The sequence below is a fragment of the Podarcis filfolensis genome, assembly GCF_964270895.1.
Source record: "Podarcis filfolensis genome assembly, chromosome: 4".
Classification (NCBI taxonomy): Eukaryota; Metazoa; Chordata; class Lepidosauria; order Squamata; family Lacertidae; genus Podarcis; species Podarcis filfolensis.
In genome coordinates this window covers 27,721,110-27,739,474 of record NC_139607.1, presented here as the reverse complement: position 1 = coordinate 27,739,474, position 18,365 = coordinate 27,721,110, and the positions used below count along the sequence as shown (strand labels likewise).

General features: G+C 42.1%; 1 protein-coding gene across 2 annotated transcripts in view; it reads right to left on the bottom strand.

The window, feature by feature from the left end:
- Window positions 1–18,365, bottom strand: part of EDAR (ectodysplasin A receptor) — a 77,205-nt gene that overhangs the window by 45,244 nt on the left and 13,596 nt on the right. Inside the window, exon 1 of one of the 2 annotated variants that reach the window (XM_083610818.1) lies at window positions 12,530–12,785. The exons of the other annotated variant lie outside the window; for it this stretch is intronic. Coding sequence (XP_083466944.1) covers window positions 12,530–12,562 — 33 coding nt within the window. The 5' untranslated portion in view covers window positions 12,563–12,785. Of the gene's footprint in view, window positions 1–12,529; window positions 12,786–18,365 lie in introns of those variants that run through there. 2 annotated transcript variants of the gene reach the window in all.

The window sequence follows — 18,365 nt, the reverse complement described above, 5'->3', positions numbered from 1 at the left end:
GATGCACTTCTGTGGAAAGACGAATAGCTGCTGCCCACTTCCTTCAATTTTTGAAAATCCAAGCAGAGGCCCCAGGCCCTAGTTTACCCTAGTTTGATGGTTCCTATTGCAAGATGAGTCTTATATAAGTGTTGACCATGTGTAGGACACTCGCAGTTTCAAGCCAGAGTGGAAGATCAGTGCCATACTCTGATTATCACAATTTGAGTGCGGTTGTCTGCAAAAGAAGCCCCAGGCATTAGTATCTGCTCACATTTAGGGGCTGTACGTGATCAGAACACAAAATGGGGCAGGTTCCTAGTTGCATGGGGTATCTCTGAGCAAGCATCTGTTTGTGGGTTGAGCTTGCCTTGCAGACACAATCACACGCAGTGCTGGACCATCAAGGAGCAGAGCTAGTATGGCAACAAGGTGTTGGGGGCAGTGGAAGAAGTATACCCCATTCTAAACTGGGTGCTCTACACACAAATAAAGCGTGGCAAGAGCTATGGCTGTCTGCTTTGTTGTTGTTTAGTCGTTTAGTCGTGTCCGACTCTTCGTGACCCCATGGACCAGAGCACGCCAGGCACTCCTGTCTTCCACTGCCTCCCGCAGTTTGGTCAAACTCATGCTGGTAGCTTCGAGAACACTGTCCAACCATCTCGTCCTCTGTCGTCTCCTTCTCCTTGTGCCCTCAATCGTTCCCAACATCAGGGTCTTTTCCAGGGAGTCCTCTCTTCTCATGAGGTGGCCAAAGTATTGGAGCCTCAGCTTCAGGATCTGTCCTTCCAGTGAGCACTCAGGGCTGATTTCCTTCAGAATGGATAGGTTTGATCTGCTTGCAGTCTGCTAATGGGTGGTAAATATCCATATGTTGTGATCTTTCAAATGTAAAATCTATATTCAGATTGCAGGATAACACTAATTCAGTACAGGCAACCCCCGGTTTGCGCGGGGATTGTGTTCTGGGTCATTGCGCGCTTATGTGAAACCATGTGAAATTGAAACGCCCCACTCTGCCCCTGTTCCACCCTTTTAGTGACATCTTCATGATATATCTGGGTCACTTCCAGATTTGGACCTGTGGGCACATATAGGTCGCATATAAAACGGGAGTTGCCTGTGAGTTTAATATGTACTCGGTAATATGCACCCATAGTACGAATGCGTGTTGAGGCATTTGCAAATAAGCATGGATCTGTCTCCATTGTAAACTGACAGCAGTGAGTAATTGAGCAGGGATGATAATAGCACCAAACTGGCACCAAGACCCCACATAAGAGATCAGAGCTTGCAACAAAGAAGCAGTGTGTGAACTAGTGCTTTAGGCGCTTCCAAATGTTTATCCATCATAATCATTTGCACATCCCTTTAATCAAAGATAACAATATAAAAAAGAATATGAAACGCTTTAAAAAAAAAAAAAACCAGAGTGAAAAAAAATATGAGTGAAAAACAGTCATCCTGTGCTTGTTACAGAACTGTCCATGTCTACCCTACCTCCTTAAACATCTTAGTAACAGTTTTGATCTTCATTAATTATAGGTCAGGAAAGCTTATAGAGGGAACCTGTCTTTTTAAATACAAACAAGATTAATTGCAAGGCTCCTGCATAAGGTGAACCACCAGCAGTTTAACAACAACAACAACAAAAAGCACACACACTTGCTTTTGAGAAGCCCCCAGCTTAAAAAAAGAAACCAATATAGAAGTTTAACTGTTACAGGAAGCAAAGCAGCTGCCAAATTATTATGCCTGTGAGCTTCACCCTCGTTATTAGACTAAATGAATGCCCCCACTCCTCCACTTTCATCCTCTTCCAGGCAGAGGGAAAAGAAAAGGAGAGCGGGTGGTGGGGGGAGAGAGAAATCACTTTGCACAAAGAAGTGTCTCTGAAGTTTGGAATGCACCCTGGTTGTTTGAAGAATTGATTTATACCTGACACCTTTCTTTAAGCTCATTGTTGAGACTCGCCTGTTTTCAAATCAACCGCAGACTGACTGCTTGAGGTTCTTCATCTCACGGCGACCACATAAGCTAAGATAAATGCACAAGGAATGGATAATGCTTTTAGGTTAGGAAAAGGTGTGGGGGGAACATGGGGGGTGGGAGAAGCGGAGGAAGGAAAAGATAAAGCAAATCCTTAATGCAGCTCATCATGAGCCCAAAAGGGGTTTGGGGGTAAAGATGGATAGATAGAGGAAAATAAATGTCACAGAAAAGCAAAGAGGGAAGCAGAGAGAGATGTTCTACAAGGAAATCTAGCGGGTTTGGCTGCAGATATTACCCATTCAGCCAACTCTGTTAGAAAGTCTGGCTACAATTACGGATGCTGTAGGACCGAGAGCGATGCTTAACCATCTAAACCATCATGCTATCTCATTTCATTTCATTTTATATATGGGAATGTATACATTTGCTTTTCCACAATACCCCACATAGCAGCCCTAGGAACATCCTGAGGGAAGATTTGCTTATGGAATCACATACCAGGACCAGTTTAGAGGACTGCATCACTGCGCTCCAGATATAAAAGCCACTTTCCAGTGATTTCTCATGAACACAATGACAGATTTTGGCAGCTATATGTAAGGATGGAACGACCAGACACTGCTTAATTCAGGCAGACAACACAAAGCATGGAACACAAAGCAGGGATTTGATAGCTCTAAGAAACTTCACACATCAACTCCCTTCTCAACCCAACTTCTTAATTTTGCATCCAGAAAACAAACAGCACAAATGAACATACATCTCTTCTGGATTAGATGGTTTCCAATGACTTCCCTCCTCTGGTGGAAAGAGGTTAATGTGACAGAAGGGGGCTTTTTCCGATAGAAGGACTCCTTCTATTAGAGGGGACCTCTGGATGCTACATCATGTTCTGAAGTCATTTGAGTGACTTCTCAAGGGGTTTGACCCAGATTTAGTCATGCTTGGAACAGACCCATTTAACTAAACATAACAGTGTCAGTCTGGATTCAACCCAGCAAACATACACTTTCATTTAAACCCAATTGTTTTTAAAACAGTCTCTGACATGATTTTTCATTTCAACAATACGGAATGGCAATTCCAGGAAACAAAATAAATAGACTGGACAGGTTTCGGAAAGATGTTGATATTTAAAACTGGCAACAGTAAGCAAATGAAGGACGTAAAATATCTATGATGCTAAGCTCTTGAATCTATGTATAATGGTCCCAAGACAGCACAGGGAAAAAGTCAGTGCTAAAACCCATTGATTTAAATGGGATTTTAGAGTGACTTACTTTGTGGACGACCACCTGACATTTGGCAAATGGGACAGTTCTATTTTGTATGTCTACTGTAATATTGCACAACTACTGTATTCTGGTTGTGTGGAATTACATCAGAATGCTTTTAGACTGTTGACCAAATAAATCCTGCTTCCTTCATACGCTTTCACACAACCCAATGCAATAGCGTTGTAGGACACAACACCAGGCAGTTGTAGATATTGCAGTACAGCAGTGCTGCACTGATCTGATGCCTTGACTTGGTGCTGCATAGTATGAGTCCCTTATACTTGACCCTCGTCTATTACACTGATCGACCATCCTTTAACCCAGCCAACAACTCCCAGCATCCTTGACCATTAGTCATGATGGCTGGGGCTGATGGGAATCGAGTCCAACATATGTACAATGACAGGCACAGTACTCCTAACATAATGCAATGATTGATTACAGGAATAAGTTGAAATCTCTCCATTGATATGATTATGCTCTGGATCCAGTGCTGCAAAATGGTCCAAACCTAAATTTCTGTTTTTTTCAAGTTCAGAAAATGTTTTTAGTCACACAAGCTTTGAGTTCGCTAACCTTTCTGCTCATTTTTAAAAATGTACTTGAAAGAATTTGGATGCCGATCCAGATTCTCTGGGCATATTGACGTCTAATGTTATGGTCCAGAAATATTTAGAAGCCAGAGCAATGATTTTCAGCCATCTCCCAGAGAACATTTTCTACAGTTTGAATCATTAGGAAACAGCACCATATCTGACAGAAACTGGGCAGGCCATTACATGTCAGGATAAAGTAGGCGGGTGAATATTAAGTTTTTTGCTGGGTTGTTAAACACATACAAAAAGTGTGGCAGGGGAGGACTTCTTATGTATCAGAAGATACATCAGCAATGTAAGTGAACAGCAAAGCCTTTTGCACTTAGAGTGTCAAGCAATGTTGTTTGCCTGTATCAATGGATAAAAGAGTGCACATTAGTTCATAATCTAACCTGACTTCCTGCTCATCTAACATTGCCTTGTTCTCTTCTCCACGTTGACCACCCTGTTTGTCATGAAGTGAGAGCCAGCTAGATATTTTATTATTTGATTGAAAAATGGCTCCTGGCACTCCACAAGATGGACTCCACAAGCGGCTGCAGGTTGACCTACCAAATTTCTGTCAGCCACTTTTTTACCTATGAGGAAAAGTTCAATGTTGTCAAGTATATCACTATATTATTCCCTCTCCTTCTCTTGGATTTGGTGTGGAACTTGAAAATATGCATATTTGTCCACCGACATTTGTCAGTTCTATATTTTTCTACTAAAGTATAAGCTATAAATGTAAACTCAGAAGTAAGCCCAACTGAATTCAGTGGTGCATCTTCCCAAGGAAGAGGTTAGAGGATGACAACTCAAAGGTACCAGTTTGAAGGCCTTCCTTGAACAAATAAAGTGAAATTATTTTTGTACTTTAGTGTTCAGGAAACACCCCTCAGTAACATTTGAAAAGGTACCTCAGAGTGACATGACCTTGATGATATAATTTGAAATGACTGCCAACAAGAAATAATTAGAAAACCAACCAATAGTTATGGACAGAAACCAATCAGCTAGAGCAGCTATACTTTATTCCGATGACAGATCATTCCTCAAGCTATGAGCATTCCATGTTGCAAACATTAACTTTCATCACTGATCAGGAAAAACGACAAGGATTTAAACTAGTGCTTACATTTTGAACGGGCCCTTTGGTGGAAGGCTGTGAAGTTAACAGCTACTGAAAACGATCCTTTCAGAATTGCACTGGTACTTGAATAATTTCACACCGTAATGAATGAGGGTGGAGTGATAAATTGGTTTGCATCATGGATAAGGAATCTTTGACTCTCCAGATATTGTTGGACTACAACTCTTATCACCCCTTAACCATCCTAAATGGGGTTGATGGGAGTTGGAGTCCAACAAGATCTGAAGCGATACTGATTCCTCATCTCTGGTTAACCTAATGAATGACACAGGTCTAAGACAGACTATGGAACAGATACTTGCTCCACTCTTCTTATGTTCTCAAAAAGATGCTTAGTTAGAACATAGATATTTTGCCAGCCTTCTCATTCAGGGTATGTTCACATTAATCGCTTAAAACTGGTTTATAAATCAAAGGAAACAAACTGTGACATTGAAAACAATTAGTATGATTCTGCATAGAAATGCTAAAGACAGCAGTTTTCTTCCCTTCTTGCAAAAAAAAAAAAAAGTGTTGGACCTCAGCAGATCTTAAGGAAATCATCCTTTATACTTTATGACCTGGATCCCTCAGTTGCAGTAAACAACCACAGAAAACAATGGAATTCCTGTTGAAGCACGAAAACCCAGAGGTCACCTTTCCACTTCCACGGGGATGCAGAGAGGTAAACAGTACTTCGGTTTTTAGCAAACCATCCTAAAGGGGGATGGTGGCACAGTGACTCAGAAATTATTTTGCCAAAACGCCATGGGAATCCTGATGGTTAGATATGAGTCACTGATCCAAGCAAGGCAGAAGATGGAAGTCTTTATGGGATGCCTCTCCCACTCCTAGCAGAACACCTCATCACAGGGACCCGACCGGTGCTCTTCTCTGTACACCACACCTTACCCTCAAGCAATGTTTTAGTGCTCCACTGAAGTTGGTTAAGCACAAATTAGAGCCGATAATAGTATCACCGTACACAATGGAGTTTACTAGAGGATAACGCTTTGGAGAACAGTCTCTCCATGCATAATGCCACACCTCTTTCCTCAAGGCAAGAGAAGAGACAGTATGCCTGAGAAGCTTATCAAGCTGCACCCTGCACACAGTGGTCATGCCTATCTAGTGTTCTTGTGGCTTCCACTCATCTCAGCACACGCCATCAAGGGGTGTCACTTGTGGCTAAAAGCCTGCCCTGAATAACCACCAAAAAAGCAAGATGAATAGGAGCAACATAAGAAAGATAAAGTCTGTAAAATGCAACTTTCCCTTCCGGCAAGCCTACAGGTGCCATCCCATGATGGCAATAGCCTGAAAGATACCATCTGTTTCCTAGAATCCTTCAGGTGCTGAGCTACATACGAGACAGCATATATTCCAGGTAGAAGTAACAAGCTGAACCAACAAAGCATTTGGGTCAGTTGAAGAATGTATTCAGTGACACACAGAAGCCAAAGGAATTTCGGAGTCTACCAAAAGCTATTCACTACGTGGGGGACCCCAACATCGGTCAACCCCATCTGTTGACTGTTGGCATATCAACCAGCAAGCAAGTTGGATCAGTAAATATAGGCCCAATGCCTATGCCAAACCTGTAATCAATAATTTTGTGGCCTAATTATAATCCAACACCTGTCATTATTGTTGTCTGTGCACACTCCCCATTGCACCTGGATCCACAAATAACACAAGGAACTTGTATCCAATTTCCCACAAGACCCACCCATCCCCAGAAATGTTGGAAGGTATCATAGCATCACTAAAAGATTGTTCTTTTTTAAGGCATTGCATTGCTTTTTGATACTCTCCATCCCCAGTGCTTTAATTTGATGCAACTCTACGGGTGCTGCTGGCATGGAGTGGGACTTTTCTACAATGTTCCTGAAGATCTCTCAGATATATATCAGCTGAGATATGTCAAATGTCTCCATGGAATGCATTTGTTCTCCAAAGGTGCTTCCAGACTTCAACTACTCTGATGACTGTTGTGTGGAACCAGAATATGAAACAGGAAATATCCCACAGAAGAAACAGTTAACAGAGAAGTAACCTTCATAAGTGGTTCTTGGGGTAGGGGGGATGGGATCACTACCACTGAGGAATGCTTGCTCTTCGTCTCATTCTAATCTTGCTGATACATTAGGACTAGAAAGGAAATTGACACCTGGTTTGTGAGTATCTACCTGCCATAGCATCACTTAAGGATCAGGTGTGTTTGTGGAGGTGGCGGTGTGAAACCCAACACTTGGAAGCCCTCTAAGAGTCAAGGACCTTTTGCACACACATCCTGTGCTCAATATGCTGTGCATATGACCCTCAGCACACACAACAACAACAACAACAACGGGAAACCCTGCCACCTGCTTGGATTTCTGCCTGTACATCTTTTAAATGCTGACAAACACTGTAAAATAAGTCCCATGACCCCATAAACTTGAATAGGTTTCCTGCATTTGTGTACAGCAGCTACATTACAGCTTAGTGCTCAGCTGACTTCCTTCTGTTTTTTAAAACATTCCCAGAAATCTATTCCTTGATGCCAAGTTAATATAACATTACATGGTATCAGCTCACTCACACTGCAAGTGACATTTAATTACATCCATAAATACTAATGTTCTTCCTGTCATCTGCATTGAGCATTTTGACAATCAGGCTATTGTTCTCCTCAGGTAATCACCTCCGTTAGAGATGCTGGTGTCCTAAGGAAAGGGTGTTCTAACTGATGTTAACATCTTGTATGGTATGTTGTTTCCACTTTGTGCCAGGAAATGTAGTGGGAGAAGTTTTTTGCTTCTTCCTTCCCCCCTTTTTTCTTTTTGACATTCAACTTTGCTGTGTGTGGTAGTGAAAATGAATGTCTTTCTATTATTAAATCATTATTATTGCAAATGTGGGGCTCATTTGTGCTTCCGTGCCTGGGCCAGCTCAGTTGGTAGAGCGTGAGGCTCTTCATCTCAGGATCATGGGTGTGGGAGCCAGCATGGTGTAGTGGTTAAGAGCAGTGGCGTAGCGTGGGTTGTCAGCACCCGGGGCAAGGCAAGTAATTTGCACCCCCTAACCCGTGGATTTGCGCCCCCTAACCCGAACCCCCAGATGTTGCGCCCGGTGCGGCCGGCCCCCCCTGCACCCCCACGCTACGCCACTGGTTAAGAGTGGTGGACTCGTAATCTGGGGAACCGGGTTCGCGTCTCCGCTCCTCCACATGCAGCTGCTGGGTGACCTTGGGCTAGTCACACTTCTCTGAAGTCTCTCAGCCCCACTCACCTCACAGAGTGTTTGTTGTGGGGGAGGAAGGGAAAGGAGATTGTTAGCCGCTTTGAGACTCCTTAGGGTAGTGATAAAGCGGGATATCAAATCCAAACTCTTCTTCTTCTTCTATGGGTTCGAGCCCCACGGTGGACAAAAGATTCCTGCATTGCAGGGAGTTGAGCTAGATGGCCCTCTTCCAACTCTACAATTCTATGATTCTGTGCTCGGGTATATAATTCATATCCAAAGTCTCTCTCTCAAGCTGGCTGTCCCAGGACCAACTGAACAAGCCAATACAGTATGCGCCTGAAGCACTTGGGTGCCCCCAGCGGAATGGTGTCCCCATACCACAGCATGCCATGGGTCTCCCGAGTTTGGCCACACCTCCTCTTCAATCCCTGTGGCTTGTCATACCCCAGTGGGACTAACTATACAAACATACATTCCCAGAGGAACCTGCTTCCTGATGGGGTCCCTGGCTTGAATTATAATTACAAGGAAGGAGATTGAAACTAAACCTTAGGAAGAACTTGCTGATGGCCACAACTATTTGACAGTGGAATAGACAACCTCAGAAGTAGAAATCGACTCCCCTTCATTGGAGGTTTTTAACAGAGGTAATAATAATAATAATAATAATAATAATAATAATAATAATAATAATAATTTATTTTTACCCCGCCCATCTGGCTGGGTTTCCCCAGCCACTCTGGGCAGCTTCCAACAGAACACTAAAATACAATAGCCTATTAAACATTAAAAGCTTCCCTAAACCAGGCTGCCGTCAGATGTCTTCTAAAAGTCTGGTAGTTGTTTTTCTCTTTGACATCTGGTGGGAGGGAGTTCCACAGGGCGGGTGCCACTACCGAGAAGGCCCTCTGCCTGGTTCCCTGTAGCTTTGCTTCTTGCAATGAGGGAACTGCCAAAAGGACCTTGGCGCTGGTCCTCAGTGTCCGGGCAGAACAATAGTGGTGGAGACGCTCCTTCAGGTAGGATGGCCACCTGCAGTCTACCTTTCTCCCCAAGAAACCTGATTCTTTCATTTTTATATATATAAAAAAGGAGACTCAGATATTTAGCAAATCACCCTGAGGGCCACCTGATCGACCCACTGCCTGTTTCTGTACAGCATTTAGAATACATTCCCAATGGAGTTTAGTTGACATACAAAAAATCATTGGCTTTCCTAACTATTATATATACTTTTCATACATAATCATGTCACTGCCTACATGGATCCTCTTCCCAGAGATTATATTTGGTGGCATATCTGCCCTTCGGGGTCCTTCAGAGAGAATTGTTTGAGGTAGTGCTCCTGCTCTATAATCAATGAGGCTTCCCCCTTCAGGGCGCATGTCTTCCGCTACAATGATGTAATGCTTGAGTAATTTGACCCTTAGGCGCTGGAGGAATACATATCTTATTGAAAAGCACAGAGATGTAGGGCTTCAGGGGGTAACCTGAATCCACGGAAGTCAGTGAGCATTTGGCAGCGACTTCAGTGAATCTGGACATTTTGATATAAGGAAACATGCCCTCCAGAGAATCCTACACTTCTGCACGCATAAGCACAGTTTCCTTTCTTTCTCTAGATTTGCCAGCAAATACTTGCATCTTAAAAATCGTTCGTATGTGGCATGTTAAATGTACTGTATGGTACATTGACAAGTTTCCGCCTTCCTTCTAAATGCATTTACTTGCTAGTAGGTAACAGGTTTTGCTTCTAAGCGTGCTGAGGCTGTCGGCAGAAGTAAGAAAATGTTACATTTGTCATTCATTTTTATGAAAACCAAAACCTTTAAAGGCTACGTTGAAATCAGTAAGTGAATCGCAACCGTGCATTATCACAGTCTTTCAACTTTTCTCTTCCTATGCGGTGCTGGATTACCAAATAGACAGAGTGGGCACAGGCCTAGGGGTCCCAAGCCTTTTTGCGGCCCCACGATAATGGATCAAAATAATATTGATTTGATCTTGAAAGAAAATTACAATCAAGCTTTTTTAGTTCAATGTTATTTCCACTAGAGCAAGCGCACAAGGGGTCCCCCGATATTTCAGCTGCCTAGGGGCCTCCACGGAGTTTAATCCTGCGCTGTTCCTATGGCCAAGTGTTTGAGTTTACACAAAAATAAGACAAGTGTTACATCTGTACCAGGATGGCCCATACTCACGAGATACTGAGAATCCACATTGGTTCCATATTTGCAACCAGTGCAGGCAAAGCATTACTTCTTTATTAATATAGATTCATTGAAAAGCTGGAAAAATAACAAATCCTTTAAACGCTCTAGTACTGTAATCACAAATCCACCAGTATTAAAAGATAACTAATCCTTGTTAGGTGACCTCAAGTAGGTTATATACACTGAGAATTGAGGTAGTTGATGGGATCGTTAACAAGTCAATAATAATAATAATAATAATAATAATAATAATAATAATAATAATAATAATAAAATAATAATAATAATAATAATAATAATAATAATAATAATAATAATAATTATTATTTTATTATTTATACTCCACCCATCTGGCTGGGCTTCCCCAGCCACTCTGGGCAGCTTCCAACAAAATATTAAAATACAGTAATGCATCAAACATTAAAAGCTTCCCTAAAGAGGGCTGCCTTCAGATGTCTTCTAAAAGTCTGGTAGTTGTTCTCTTTGACATCTGGTGGGAGGGCATTCCACAAGGGCAGGTGTCACTCCTGAAAAGGCCCTCTGCCTGGTTCCCTGTAACTTGGCTTCTCGCAGTGAGGGAACTGCCAGAAGGCCCTCGGCGCTGGACCTCAGTGTTCGGGTAGAACGATGGGGGTGGAGACACTCCTTCAGATATACTGGACCGAGGCCGTAGTAACATTTTTTTAAAGGATTAGAATATGTAACAAATCCTGTCCTTATACTGTGGTTGCCCAAATGAGGAGTGGTTTAGAAGGAGTGAGGAACCTGTGGCCTTCTGGGTGTTATTGGATTCCAAGCCCCATCCGGCCCAACTTGCATGGGCAATGGCCATGGATAATGGAAGCCAAGAAGATATGGAGAGCCAGAGTTCTCCATTCCTGATTTACAGGGAAGGCATGGGGTTTCAGGGAGGGATGGAATCATGAAGTAGGTGGCACGTCCCCTCGTCCCCCCCAAGTCTAAACCTGGGTATATTGAATGTCCCCAGCAGATGCCCCTTCATTGCCTTATCATCCGTGTGTCAACCTTGCGAAGAAGGTTGCTCAGAAAGACCTGCTGTTTTCTTTTTGTGATGCTTCCCGGTACGTTGTTTTAGAAGGGTGTCAAATAAATTCTGCTCTGTTTCTCTGCTAGCGCTGGTGATAGGAGTGGAACCCCAACCCATAGCAACACCAACTCTTCACACATGACTGTGTTATGTGTGACACATGAGCAAGGGTCTCCTCTCTGCCTGCATCTCATCTACAAAACAGATTATTGCTGCTGGGTCATTGGAGGGGGTGGTGGAGAAAAATAGATGAGTTCATTTAGAAGGGGGACTCGTTCAAAAAGTATGAGAAACATTGAACTAGCACAGACTCTCCTGCTTTTACTAAGCTTAATACACCTCTTTATTTGAGTGTAAAGAAATGAGCTATGCGAGCATTATTTGTACATGCTATCTCATCCACCTCTTCTTTATTGTTTCATTAAATTGAAAAGCATAGCTAGGCACCAGACCCCAGCATCCCTAATAGTCCTTCTAAACCCTTAAAAATGCTCCTAAAATAAATTGAGATTGCACGGATATAAGAGTTGACAGAGCTTGCACTTACTAGCCAGAGTACTAAGGGCAGGGTGCAAATGTCACTGAAATCAGTACCAATCTAGAGTTTTTATGCAGGTTCTTCTTTAGTGTTTAAATGTGTCCCAAATGGTGGGGAGAAGAATGATTCTATATGTGTTGATTCAAATGTATATCCCGCTGATTTCAGTGAGGATGATAGCCAGGTCATCAGATACAGTCTTGCAGCCCCAGAAACTTTATTTAAGGCAGAAAAGCAGTATCATTTTAGCATGTGTGAATCTATTTCTAAATGCACCTTATTGCGATTGATGAAACTGTTGAAATGACCTGTCCATTGGTACTTATTACACAACAGGGCTTTTTCACCATTAAAACAATCCATTTCCACCAGAAATATATACTAATTGTCATTTACATTTTTGTACGATGACTTGCTCACTATCTTCGGGTTAGTTATCTTTGATTGCAAAACACACACACACAAAAGATTAAATCTATGGTAACTCTGGCAAAATATCCATTCTGGTAGAGAGCTGTAAAGCAATAATTCTAATATCGTCTCTTACCATTGTTCTGCTTTCTTCATTTTGCTCTTCCATCACAAGAGGAAAACTGCTCTGAAGCTTTTGCCGTGTCTAAAACCTTACCTAGGTTTCGCGCCTGATCCTGGGAAGGCGGAGCAGCTTCCCAGCTTGGGAGGGAGTGCAAGACGGAAAGAAATAAATCAGCTTTTTGATCTATGCCAAACAGTTTGAAAAGGAAACCATCCAAGCTCAAAAGCCTTAGAGTCTAACCCAGGGTTAGACAACTCATTTGGTGTAACTTTAGAGCACATCGAAAAGCACATCGTGGCTGGAGGGCTGTACATTTTAGTTACAGCTAATCATCAAATCTGCATATTTTTTTCATTAACACAGTGTGTGCCAAGACGCAGTTAATAGACATGTAGGCCTTCCTCTGTGACATTTTTATTTCAGAATTATTAACTCCGAATGGGAAAAGTCGCAAATCAAGAGCCTCAGCCATCACAAAATGTACTTGGGAATTATGAATTGCACAACACTTAATGTTAGGCTTATCTTAATCGGTCTTAAGAGTTTCTGAGCCTGTGGCACATTTTGATTCTTTTCTCCCTGCAATCACAGTGGCTGGGAAGTAACATTTTAGCAAATGACAGCTTTGAATCTTGGCTGCAGGATGCCCTGAATAGTTGTTTTCCTCCCCCCACCCCACCCTGTTTGAAAGACTGGCATAGGCCCATTGCACAAAATGAGATTTTACTAGGGGTGTGTGTGGACCCTCCAATCCACCCTGTGGTCTTGATCTGGGGCCACCAGATCAGACCAATTCATCCTGTTCTGCCGAGGGGGGTCACCAAATCCATCCCTAAATCAATTCAGGGGTGTAGAAAAGGAGTTTTAAAGGGTTTTTTAAAAATCCCATTTGAACGTATTAAAAATATAGTTGGGAGGGCGTGTGCCAGCACCACACAGGATCAGATTGCAAAGGAGCAGCACCACACAGGACCACACAGGACTGGATCCTCCTGTTCAACAGTTGTTAAGAAGGAGCATCAAGTCCTGCTCAGTGCTGCTTCAGGGACAGGAAGAAGGAGAGGCGTGGAAGGAAAGGCTCTTGCCCTCCTTCTCCAGTCAAGACACAGCTGTGTGGTAGGTCCCTCCTATTTTGCAGATTGTCCTTCTCACTCACACCTTCCTCTCCTTCTTGCCTGAGGTCCAAATCCTTCTGAATACACCCAGTTTGGCTCAGGATTTCAGCCCCAGAGAAATCCAGTGCACAGCCTTAGTTTTTAATGCACTAAACGTTGTGTTCTATCCTGGCACTTCTCCACTTGTTCTTCCATTGTAATCATCATCATCATCTTTTATTTGTATCCCGCTCTCCCCAGGTGAAACTGGGCTCAGGACGGCTAACATCAAACATATGACATTGGTATAAAATCAAACAATAATTAAATTACCTCCTAAAAACAAGTCAGGATCAAATTGTAGGCTTAGTACCTTTTCCAAATGCTGTATGTGATATATTTTCTCTCTACTATATATTTTGGGAAATTGTTCATTTGTTGGTTATCCATTTGGACACCACTTAAGACATCGTAACCAAACTTTGCATGATGGTTAAGGAGCTCAAGGAGTAGGTTTTTTGTCTATGTTGACTACAATTCACCACCATTTTGAATCAAGATGGTGGGCTGAACCTCTCAAAATTGCCCTGATTTTAACAAAATTTTGCAAGGTGGTTCCTCAGATCAAGGAGTAGGTTTTCATCTATATTTGGATTCAGTTGAATGCCATTTTGAATCAAGAAGCCAGAGCCTTTATAAACTGCACTGATCTTAATCACTTATTTCAAAACTGCCTTGATTTTTCTTTCTTTCTTAGAATTCCCAAACAACACTCAATATTTTATAACTGAGAAAATCATGGTATTTTCGTCTTTGTAGTCTGGCTGTATGTGTTTCAGAAATACCTAGAAGTATTGTATGCAACATTTTTATCAAATACAACACACACCATTTCTCTTCACTAGGGGCAAATGTACACGGGTCAGTTATAACGTTAAAATGCATTATAAAAATGTGACAGCAGAGGGCTCTGTAGAACAGCAATCGATCAGCAATGGGAAACTGCATTGAGAGCTGCTATTACATTTTTTTAAAGTGTTTTTGCAGTCGGTGTAGATCCAGCCCAAATCATGCCATGTTGTGGGTTTGAGAATAAAATAAAAGTTCTTGAAGGATGTGAGCTCCCCAGTTTTGTAATCTTGACACGTTTTATTTAAAACACTAAGAGAGAACAAATTCCATTCCTGTCTGACAACCTCACAATGTCATTTCAACAACCTCTTATTGCATTACTATTACTTTTCATTTTCTTTTGCTGTTGATTAGGTTGTTGCACAAAGTATGGCAACCATTCCCCTTACAGGAGGACTAGATGTCCTGCTGGTGTGGGACTTGCAAAGTATTGCTTGCTACCTACAAATGCTGTTTAGGGAAAATTGCCTGGAAAAACCCTTGATTCCCTCAAAGTAGGAGAAAGGCACACATCTAAAATATTGTTTGGTTGCCATTTGCAAGCAATTAAAACTAATTGCACTTCTTATCTAGATGTGGAAAGTAATTCTCTGGAAGGTAATTTTCTGCACCGAGGTGCTACAATCATAAAATGTATGGCCCAGTCCTAAAACTTGCTGAACCAAATAATAGCTTAGTTTATAATCCTGGGGTGAATAATGAGAACAAAAGAATGGAGAACTGCGTTGCTCAAGACGAGTAAAAGCCCTCGTCCAGTCTTCTGTCTTGTACATCAGTCACCGGGCGCCCTGAGGGAAGCTTTTAAGCAAGACACAATATCCTGCTGTTGTTCCTATTTATTAATATGGAAATCTCATCCCCAAATATAGCCTTTGATAGGTATGGCCCTATTAAAAAGTATTAGCTTTCTTTAAAGAATGTCTATGCTGGTGGTTGTCATAAGATCTAGTGACAATGTATTTCTTAAGATCTAAATTGTTTGTTGTGGTCATACTCTGAATCGGGTTACTGTGTTCACTCCTTCCACACCCCTCTGAATCCGTTTTATACATTTCTACCTTGCGTCTCTTAGGGTGCTTCCAGACTGTCACTATTCTCATGTGGGATTCAATCACATACCAGCAAATATAGATAACTGGGAGATCTTGTACAATGAAAGAGTGGACTTTTCCAATAAGAAAAGAGGCAGGGAAATGCACTGGGAAGAGAGGGATAACATTTGCTTTGATGCAACTTCGATGCGGGTGGCGCTGTGGGTTAAACTACAGAGCCTAGGGCTTGCCGATCAGAAGGTCGGCGGTTCGAATCCCCGCGATGGGGTGAGCTCCCGTTGCTTGGTCCCAGCTCCTGCCAACCTAGCAGTTCAAAAGCATGTCAAACTGGAAGTAGATAAATAGGTACCGCTTTGGTGGGGAGGTAAACGGTGTTTCTGTGCACTGCTTTGGTTTGCCAGAAGCGGCTTAGTCATGCTGGCCACATGACCCGGAAGCTGTACGCCGGCTCCCTCGGCCAATAAAGCGAGATGAGTGCAGCAACTCCAGAGTCGGCCACAACTGGACCTAATGGTCAGGGGTCCCTTTACCTTTAACTTTGTCTAATCTCCCACCAAATAAATCTGAACAAGTGTCCATTAAATACCCAACATCCCCTAAACTCTTTGCAAACAAATCAGGATGAATGTTCAGCAAACAGGCCATCTGAGAGCTCCCTTAACTGTCCCCTTATTTTTTTTTAAAAAAAACATAAATTACTAAAAGCCCAATGCTGATGTAAACTTTCTTGAGGAGAAGCTCCACTGCTTCCACCAGGAATTGAGGTTAGGTTAAAATATGGGCTTTTTGAGGGGCTTTTTTTTTTTTTTTAATAAACCAGGATCAGAAACCACAGTTTGATCCTGGCTTGTTTTAATAAAACATAGTTTAAGCACAGTTTCTTTCTCTTTATCAAGCATAATAACAAACCATGGTTAGTTTAAATCTAGAAGTAGATTCTTCTAGTATCCTCCTTTGGCAGGCATAGGGAGGTATACAAATTTTAATAATGATGATGATGATGACGATGATGTGGGCAGGGGGAATGGTCAGTCACCAAGTCTTGTCCCACCAATGCTAAGCTATGGCTTAGTGTTACATCCAAACCAGGCCATTGTTAGGGAGCCTCAGCAAAAGTAGAACTTGAAAAGGTGAGAGAGAAACAAAAAGTAGTTTTGCAATGGATCTCCTGTTCAATAGGTTTTAATTATTTGAAACGTTTATTTAAATTGTTAAATTGTTAAATTGTTAATCTGCATGTAACTTGTTGTGTTTGAAGATAATAAAACACATAGTTTAAATCTGTGGCAGCTAGGAGAATGCATAATTATCATTGACACTATAGGCCCCCAGAACAGGGTCAAGTGGGAGAGGGGAGACCTCAGGAGAACAGAGAAACCTAATTACACGGGAGCACCATAGAATTCACTGGGCTTTCTTTCTAGTAAACACATGGATTTGAGCTGCAAAACTATGAATGTACTCCAGTCCTTGTACTTTGGCTTGTTTCTTGTCCTACAATACTCAACTTTTTATTCTAAGAATAAGAGTAGTTATTCATTGTTTCAGGGTTTTTGTTTGTTTGCAGAGATCAAGGCCCAAGGCAGAAACCAGCATCCTCTGCACACCTTCAAAGCTTTCATTTCAAGTTAACGTTTCATTGCTTTTCATCTCGGTCTTCCCCTCCCCATATCTGTGAATAGCCTTGCGACGATCTTGGTCTGCTACAGATGGTTTCCTGTTCTTTGTGCCAAATGTGAAATAGCTATAAAACTTGAAAAGGGTTTGAGGTTGTCACTGCATGAAAAATTACATTTTAGGGAGAAAATTAAATATGAGCCTTATCCTTTAATTGCTTCACTTTAATCTTGTTTCATAAAACGAAGGTTTTTTGTTTTTTACCCCAAAAACCTAATCTCCAAAGTTTCCGCTAACATGACCTGAAGGGCAAAAATATCGTTAGGCGTTTCAGTCAGGTATCCTTCAACAACAGCGGCAGCATCAACAACAAAAGAATAATGAGCTAGTTCCATTTCAGTTACAACCAAAATGACACTCTCTTCATTTGAGAAGTGTCGTTCCTTTGGCTTCCCTCCACGGTGATAGGGAACGAAATCCCAAGTAGCAAAGATAAAAGCTATGGGATGCAGCTTTACATTATGTGAAACCTTCAGTCCAGAGATAGGAGACCTGTGCTCCTCCACCTGTTGAGAGACTTCAGTTCCCATCAACCCCAGCCAGCATGGCTAATGGTCAGGAATGATGGGAGTTGAAGTCCAGGTTCCCCACCTCTGCTGTAGTCCGTTGTGTTGGTAAATTATCCTTAGAGTCTATCGGGGAGTATAAGGACCCTAATCATATCTGCTCAAAAGTAAGTCCCTTTGAGCCCGACTTTACCTCAATGGAGTCCACTCCCAGGTTAATGGGTTTAGGCAGCCTATCAACACTTACCTGGGAACAAGCCCTATCAAACATAGTGGGACATACTTCTGAGGAAATATGCATAGCATATGCATAATGAACCCTCTGTTAATGAATATTTACACAACAACGAGAACTGCAGAGAAGAGATTCTCACAGTAGCTTTCCCCTGAAGCTCTTATTACTGTAGCTCAGTGGGGGAAAGGCAGGTATGGCTTCACACCTAGTTTGACTCTTTGTCTTTGAATCCAGTGTTGTGGTCTTGATCCAAACTGGATCCTTCACACAGCTGCTTTTAACAACAACAACAACGACACATCAGGAGACCCATCAAGGTTCTGCACCTCACATCTGGTTTGCACCTGAACGTTACAGCAAGGCTATGATCAT